Source organism: Quercus suber, unplaced genomic scaffold (assembly GCF_002906115.3).
Source record: "Quercus suber isolate HL8 unplaced genomic scaffold, Cork oak 2.0 scaffold_793, whole genome shotgun sequence".
Lineage (NCBI taxonomy): Eukaryota > Viridiplantae > Streptophyta > Magnoliopsida > Fagales > Fagaceae > Quercus > Quercus suber.
In genome coordinates, this window is record NW_027070229.1 from 89,445 (window position 1) to 98,249 (window position 8,805).

The window sequence follows — 8,805 nt, forward strand, 5'->3', positions numbered from 1 at the left end:
TTGTTGATGTTACGTTGCTCCAATTCTTATTTAATCAATTGTAAAAGGTGGTTCCTGGTCCTCGTGGCCCATCCTATTCCTACCTTAATTTTGTAGCTGGTAATGGCAAAGGATTGGTTTGGACAGGGTGGGGTTTTTAAAGGTCCGAATAATAAGGATAACTTCTTATTACTATCTTCTACGTACTAAATTGTTAGGTATACAGTAAGAATTAAAATTCAAAGCTACCTTCCAGTTAATTGATTGCTTCGCCTACCCACGATTTGAAGAATAATTATCATTCATCACTCACTCAAACCCGTAAATTTATATCCATCAATCTTTTTGAAAACAATGAAAAATTCCCACAAAATATAGAGGGCAAATATAAACAATCAAAATATTTAAAGTTTTAATTTATGAAAAATAATTATTATCGGGCATAGGCATAGCTGGCTTAAGTTGCCATATTAATTAGTTACAACTTACGAGAATTACTTTTAAACCCACGTCATATTTATAAGAATATAATGTAAAATTTGTAAGTTAAATAGTGCATGTGTTATTTAAAAGTTTTTTTTTTTATTAGTTTTATGTAATGTAAACTATGTAACATATAATGTATCTTGCATTCAACAAATTTACTTTATTTAATAAAAAGATTTAAATTATATAAATATAATATTGTTTTATATAAATGGAGAAGATGTCATTAAAAAGATTTTTTCTTTAAATATACCTGTGGGGCCAGCTATATAAGGTGGTATTGGTAAGTTTGTAGGGAATGGGCCTGCGGCCCAATGGCCTAATCCGAGGACAGCAATCCGTCCGAGGATGATTTAACAAAAACATGATACGACTAATATAAGAAGAAGAGCCGAGGATTGCACATGAGAATCCAAAATGTGTTCGAGGATAAGATTCACCTCAGAACAATAGTCCGAGGTGGATGTAACTATCTGATTACCCTAGGTAGTCCATAAGGTTGGATTATAATTGAGAAACGGATATGGGATAGTGGAGGCAACAAATATCTTTTGACGTTACTACCTCTACATTAAATGCTTTTCAGCTAACTCTCTGGCCGCATTAATGTAGAGGTGATACCTGAACAGTGATCAAACAGCCTTATAATGGCTGGTTGATGATCCTAGAGAGGGGGGATGGGACAGAAAGGAGTTCCCAAGATAGAACCTACACGTGTACGGCGAAAACAAGGGGAGGAACGTAGTATATAACATGAAAAGGAACGACATTGTGAGGGAGAGAAAGAAAAGGGAGGAAGGAACCAGAGAAAGGGAGGCTTTTACTATCACTTAGAGCTAGTTCTTGCACCCACTCTCTAAAAATTTATTGTTTGGGCTTGTTGGACCGTTTTTCCTTTTCATTTTAAGAGGCTTTTCCAAATTGAGTCCCTACAATACTATAATTGGTTGACTAATTTGAACATATCCAAGAATATTATATAAAAAAAAAAAAAAATGCACTCCCATTCCATGGAAGTGATATGTTACATTAAATTTAAATTATTATATAAACTTAGAATTGTAACATTTTTTTTTAATTTTCCCATAATGCATATATTATTGAAACTTGAATTTAAAGATAATCTTTTAAATATTTATCATTTTTATTGTTTTTTTAGGATTCATATCTTATATCTCTAATTCTAATACTTATTTTGTTTGTATGTTTTAGCCCAAAACTAAAGAGTTTGGCCCATATAGAATAAGATTTTACACTTTTCAACCTTTTTTTTTTTGTGGTGGGTGGTGGTGGTGGTGGTGGGGGGGGGGGGAAGAATACCGAATTAGGCTAAAGGGACTGAATGGACTGAAGTGAACCAAAGTCAACCAAAGTAAACCTAAATACTACATTGATTTAACTCAACAGGAACATAGTAATAATAAATACTATGCTTCAGCTTTAAATATTATATAAATGTCAATTAGGCCATCTTGGGAATTCCACTTAGGTGAGACTTAGGCTATTCACCACCGCCATTGGCACTTTTGACAACTAGTTACGCACTTGCAGCATTCTACTGTGCTTATGCTTGGCTTGTATTGCATCATTGACCGAAAGAGAAAAAAATTTGCAAAACCAAGTCTCCATTTGGAGCAACAAAAAGTGGTGTAGAAGTAGCCATTGGTCATTCCAGCATCTTTGTGAATGGATGCACAGACACTTCATTTGGGATATTGTACCTGTGTCATAACAATGTTCAATCTGCCATATCGTGTTATAATTTTTCAAAAAATTGCTTATATTACTGTATCATACCCGTACCTATGCCTGTGTCCATGCATCCTAGCTTTGCATTTGCACTAAAAGATTTGCTACTTTGTTGTCAACGAATTTAACAATGCTCGGATGTACAGAAGTGATATCACGTCCGCTATATATATTACACTTCAAGAATGATTCACTACCTAAACGCCTATGACAAACTCGCAGGAAAGACAAATTTTAGTCAGCTCTCACTACACCTCAAAAATACAATCAGATTTCTACACCCTAATTTTGTCAGTAACAATTTTGGTTACAGAACATTTCCAACTGATGGTTCTGGAGGTTCTCTCAAATACGCTGAAGACATGGCTTTCCTCAATCCTTCTATGCCGCAATAACCACAAACAAAATTTTGTTTGTCCTACCAAAAAAGAAACCCTTTCATACATGTGCTCTTAAATCATCATGAATGTAGACTCCGTAGTATTGATGAGGAGGAGGAGGACACCGATGATGCAGATGATGATGGTAACAGTATTGGTAATGTTGATGATTTATCATTTTCTGTGCTTTGTTTGTACTGGATTGTCTGTGCATTATGTTGAGGCTCCTCTAAAGAAAACATTCTCTTGAAAAATTCATATGATGCAAAGAAGATTGCTCCTTGGGACATATACATGACCAATCTTGGAGTCAATCCCCTAATCAGAAAGTTAAGAATAAGAATAACCAGATCATACACACAGATACGGATGCATAATATGATAATGGGTATAATAAGATCAGTTTTTCAAGACTGGCAACAGAAATATATTATATCGGCTCATGGATATGTAATGACTTATTACAGTTTATTAGACAATCATCTCCTAAAAAAATAATAATGGTCACACCATGAGAAAACATACCTGTAGAGGCCTTGCAAACCTTCATTCTTGCCAATTTCACGAAGGGCATGGAAGACACTGCCGTATTGGCTCATAGACCCTGGAATCTGAAAAACATCCAATATATAAGAAGCAGAAACAGCCCTGTATATTGATAAACCCCAGAACATAATAGAAAATGGAAGTTTTAAATAAATTGTATAGGTTCAAAGATTTTTGTAGGATCCAATTGAATTGCCACCTAAATCAGTTTGATGTCCAGGCAGGCCTTAATATATATAACATACAATAACCACTTAGGACATTACAGGAACACATCCAATCTGAAAAAACACTAATAGATATAAAAATAATTGTTATTTCCAATGATTTTGAAGCTTTGACTGTATACCCATTCTGATCTGATCAAACCAAAGAAAAAATTAATCATACTTCATCCTTCTCTCAGAAAGCTATTCCAAGAAGCTAGTAGAGAAAAATGCTTTGTGCATCATTTACTGAATGGTGTGCTAATTATAACAAAAGAATGCATGAAAAGGCTCCATGAATTTTCTATAAACAAATGATAGACCTGTGTCTGTAATCTCGTCTTCACCACATCAAAAGGAGTTGTGAACAAAGCAGCAGTAGATCCAGCTAGTCCTCCACATACTAACTGCAGATATTGCAAAATTGTCTCAGCATGTAATTTATCAATTTGGATAGAATTGGAACACTCTGCTAAAAGAAAGTTGCCTGGTAGAGTAACATAAAACAGAAGTATTATATCATAGTAAGATAAAATACTCAAAGAGGGGCAGGAAGGAGGGACAAACTAACTGTTTGCAATGTACTAAGTTGAGCACTAGACTGCATTGATGACATCATCACACCCTTCAGGCTTTCATATGTGTAGAACTGCATATAACGATAAAGATAGCCTTAAAATCACAAGCTGGGATAAAAAGAAGGGTTAATGACAGTGGGATACTAAACAATCAAACTAGTTACAAAGGAAAGCATCCCATACAATTAACATGGTAGGCTTACTGAAACATTTATATGATATAGCTTGGTCTCTCTCTAATATATTATTACATGCATATGGTAGAGCCAGCTCTGTGTGTGTGTGTCTGTGACTTCTTGCCATGACAGACCCTCTTTTTAGTGATGAACCCATCTAGCATGTAGGAAGATCTAACCTTGATAACTGAGTGAGGAACATTCCTACAGAGTACTGCTCCCCACCCAGCATATAATGAACGTAAACCACCCTTTCCAATAATTCCAACAAATGCATTCCTACAAAAACAGAACAATGAGTAACACAAAAAGCAAACTAACACAACATAAGTCTCATTTGGACAAATTATGGCAGAAACAAAGCATAATAGGAAGCAACATATATTGAGACTTTGAACTTAAGATCTGGATCAACAGATAGAAATCCAAAAATGAACAATATTTTAGGAACGATTGAAACCAAATGGTTGAATGAATTCCTGTATAAAAACATCTAAATCAACTCATATTCTAAAGCAACATCAAAGTTGCAATATTACCAAAGATAAATACAGAATCTTATAGTTATACCAGCAGTTCTGATAGTGTGAGCTAACTTGCATCTGCTGCTTTATACGCTCACTAGGAGTAAAAATAAAAGAAGTAGCAACGCTTGCACAACCCCCAGCCATGCAATGGGCAATAGAGTAATATTCCTGCACAAAATAAATGTGTGAGACTTAAGAGCCAATAAACATTACACTGACAATAAGAACCACAAATCCAGAGACTAAAATTTGAGGCTTTTCATCAGGCTTCTAAATTCATTCAACACAAAATGAGGGGATATGGAAACACACATATACACGAGAAATAAAGCTACCTTGGGGAAAAGAGGAAGCAAAGCTCCTTTAACCGATTCATATGTGAAAGTGTAAAGTGCAGAAATTGGAGCTGAAGATGTAATATTGGTAGCAATTCCACGATAAAGTCCAGTTAAACCTGAAATCAGTCTCTATTAATTGTCAAATCGGCATTTGGGCAAGTTTACAAATCAAAACAGAAAGCCTTCTAGTTGTCATACAATAATTAGATGTTCTGTAAAATTCTAGCAAGCACAAACACCTTCAAGTCTCATAAAGAAACTTACCTCTATCAGAAACAATTGACTTTCCAATGTAACAGATAGACTTTTGCTTTGCATTGCAAGATTGAATAACTGTCTTAACCGTATCAACAGGATGCAGACTAAGGCTAACAAATATACCAGCCAATGCCCCTGCAAAGGCATGCTCTTGCTTAGCAATGACAGAACAGGGTTTTCTTGGTGCTGAGGAGTGAATCTCTGCTTTATACTCATCCTCAACAACAGACTTTTGTGGTTGTTTTCTGTTGTTCTCAGGCAGTTCATTACCATCAGTCTTGTTTTGGCATTTCTCAAATGCACTACTACATGAAGCTATAGAGTTAATATGATAGTCTGCATAGATACTTGAACTTGGGCTCCTTGAAACACCAACATCTGCCTGATTATCTTGGATATCAAGGAAATAATCTTTATACAATGAGGTCATTTCTGTTGCATTTATTGCAAAATTTACATTATTAGATGATGATGAAGCATTACATTTGATTACATCAGAATTACAACTGGCCAAGATCGCAGGACTAGCCCTATCTCCTGAAATGAAGCTACCTGCTGAGCTAGTTATACCTCCTGAAAAGCAGCTCTCACCAGTTTTCTTGTTCTCAATTTCAGTAACTTTAACAGGATGTTTTAGTCTGGCAGGAATGATTTCACCCATCCATCCATATATATTTCCCAACTCATAAGAATTTTTAACACCTGAAAGCCTCTTTTCCTTCCACAATTCATTAGACATTTTCTTATGACCTTGCAAAAAACTCCAGAATAATGAATGAGTATAATTTTCACCATGCCTTTCAATTATTGACATCTTCTGGGTTGCTTTAGGACAATCCAAGTTAGGCAGCACCATAGGTGAAATATGGCCAGCAGTCCTTACATCAACATGAAAGCAATTTCTATCAGCTGAAGTAGGTACTCTGTCATGTCCTTGCATGTCCAGATTACCCAAGATTTCCTTTTTCTCAAAGTCTTTGTCATTATAATGAAAATTCTTCTTAGGTTGGAGAAAATCAAGAGGATGACTTGCACAATCCCATATCTGACCGACTGCTGAGATAAGCTGAGCTGTACTCAAAATCTCTGGTGACTTCGGTACAGATGTTGTATTGCATTGCTGATCTTCATTAACAGAGAGGGTGGGAGCATATTCTTCATGAACAAAATCAGCAAGCTCAGGAGACACCCCCTTGACTGGGATAGACCTGTATTTGATCGAAGGTTGATCACTTCTAGGCGGTTTATTACACCCAACCATTTTCTCAAATCTTATAAGAATTCCTTGAAAAAGCAGATACTACAACAATATCTTGATAGAAAAGTAACTGCAAGACGGAATTAACAAATTGCATCATTGAATGCAAACTAAGAATATACTCTTAAAAGCTTTATAATCTCAATTTATTTATATAACCGTGAAACCAAAATAAAGGTATTGAGACAAAAGATGATAACTAAGTGAAACAAAACCTAATTTTTTGCTTGTATTGACTACATAACAAGGAAAATGAAAAATATAGTTTCATAATAGAAAACAAAGAATAAAAACTAACAGATCCATAGATATCATATACAAAGTCAACCTATGTACCATTGCATCTCATGGAAGAGTATATATGCAGACATAGAATCTTATTTAAATAACTAAAGCTTCAAAAGAAAATGCCAATCAGAAATCAAAAGCCAAAATAAGAAGAAGAAGCAAATGTTAGAGTCTTTGGCAAGCTAGACTAAAACCGTTCTCTTCTTGGGACCAAGATGGAGGTAAAAGAAGATACGATGATAATGAATAAATAATTGCTATTATGGTCTTCTTCTTCTTTTTAACATTAATTTTTAAGACTGACGCATGTGAATTTCCTTAAACAGATTACAAAGCACAAATAACTGACTGTAGAAAGTGGACATAAAAGATCTCAAAGATTCTCCTAGTATACACAATTTTCACATAAAAATAAAAGCTATTTAAATAAGAAGTCCAATTATGCTCTTTTAAAAATTTGTGACATAATGGGAAAGGGTAAATGTGTATGTTGAATGATAGAATTTTCATTTTCAGTATAAAAAAAATAAAAAATAAATATGACCTTCAGCGACTTCTTTATACCAGTATTATCCCCAAAATATATATATCTATATATAAAAGAAAAAAAAAGAGAGAGGCAAAATCACCTTAAAGAAATTGTAAAATAAAGCATTGAACCCCATCAATCTCAAGTTCATTGTAATTGAAAAGCTCAGGAAACAAATGAGAATCAAAAGATTTTATGTCAGACTAAAATTCTAAACACCCAGGCCTTTGTTGAATGTTCTAATTAATCATGGGCGACATCCAAACATTTTCTCAGGTTTCCTGTGCTTCCTCCTTCCATAGCTTGATTAAAGTAACTCTCAATAACCTTCCAAATTTAGAAATGAAGCCATTTTTGAAGTTTTGTTTTCCTTTTCCTTAATCTTATGAAGAATATGCCAGTATTCAAAACAACTATCCTCCTTTCTTTAAACCAAGATTGACTGCTCAACTATACGAAATCCTAAACATATCATAGGCCACATTTCACACTTTAGTACACAAACTAGACCCTCAATTTTACTGATCCAATGAGAGTGAAAACATCTTGACTAGGAACAACATTCATAATAAGTTAGTAAGTTACCAGTCAATTCGTCCCCATTGCTATTCAACATAGATTGATTCAAAATCACATATATTTAGCTTCTCCAATCCACAGCAATACAATGAACTAATTAACAACGACCACGAACCCCTGACATGAAAAGAAAATTCACAAGTTACACATTAATTTCAAATTATTCTAGACCTTCCACCAACATTTCCACACAACCAAAAAAGAAAAAAGAAAAAAGAAAAAAACCCATTTACAATGTGATTCAATTCAACAATTATATCCAATTCAATAACAGCAATAAGCTTGCAACAAGTTAAGGTCAATTTCTAAATTGCAAAATAAGCATCCTCATGAAGATCACAAAAGAAGTAGCTAACGCTCATTTTGGATATCCAGAAAATGAACTAGCTAGCTAATATTTCCTTTCCCTTATTTCTCGCTAACCAAACAGAAACTTGAAATTTCAAAAACTCTAACAAAAAAAAAAAAGTTATGGAGTTATGAGAAGTGAAACCTGGAAAGAAGAAGGCAAGTGTTGTGAGTGGTTTTCCAGCTCATTTTCCAGAGAAAATGTGGTGGGAAAGTGTAGGGTTTAAAGGAGAAGAGATTGGGTTTGGGTTTATATAGGAATTGGAATTGGAATTGGAATTGTAACAACGAATAGATTCAAATTCTTTATATAGCGTGAACAGTAAACAGTAAACACGTTTTTTTTTTTTTTTAAATTTTAGAAATTGCGAGGAAAGTTCGGGTGTTACGGGGTGCACAGTACGGGTTTGACGCTATTGGAGGAGAGTATGATCCTGTGGGTTTTGGTGCAGCGTTTCGACGGTTGTGATTGGTGGGGTTTGTGGGTTAGGATGGTCATCGAACGGTTTGGGTGTGAATCAGATTGTGGTATTATTGAGGGTAAGGGTAGTAGGTGATTAATTTTGGATTTGTTTGGTGC

At 34.6% G+C, this 8,805-nt stretch overlaps 1 protein-coding gene across 3 annotated transcripts; it reads right to left on the reverse strand.

Moving 5' to 3' along the window:
- Positions 1–2,300: 2,300 nt before the first annotated feature.
- LOC112033704 (uncharacterized mitochondrial carrier C12D12.05c) lies at positions 2,301–8,511 on the reverse strand. 3 transcript variants are annotated; one of them, XM_024066487.2, is made up of 10 exons: positions 8,371–8,511; positions 7,884–7,994; positions 5,230–6,551; positions 4,963–5,081; positions 4,671–4,795; positions 4,280–4,379; positions 3,918–3,995; positions 3,670–3,753; positions 3,120–3,205; positions 2,301–2,912 (listed from the first exon to the last, which is right to left on the reverse strand). In XM_024066487.2, exons 3-10 carry the CDS (start codon positions 6,482–6,484, stop codon positions 2,675–2,677), a joined length of 2,085 nt encoding a protein of 694 aa, XP_023922255.1. In that variant the 5' UTR covers positions 6,485–6,551; positions 7,884–7,994; positions 8,371–8,511; the 3' UTR covers positions 2,301–2,674. The 3 variants fall into 3 exon arrangements, with proteins under 3 accessions (XP_023922255.1, XP_065623401.1, XP_065623402.1); XM_065767329.1 differs by lacking the exon at positions 7,884–7,994; XM_065767330.1 differs by lacking the exons at positions 2,301–2,912; positions 3,120–3,205 and having other exon boundaries at positions 3,885–3,995.
- Positions 8,512–8,805: the final 294 nt, after the last annotated feature.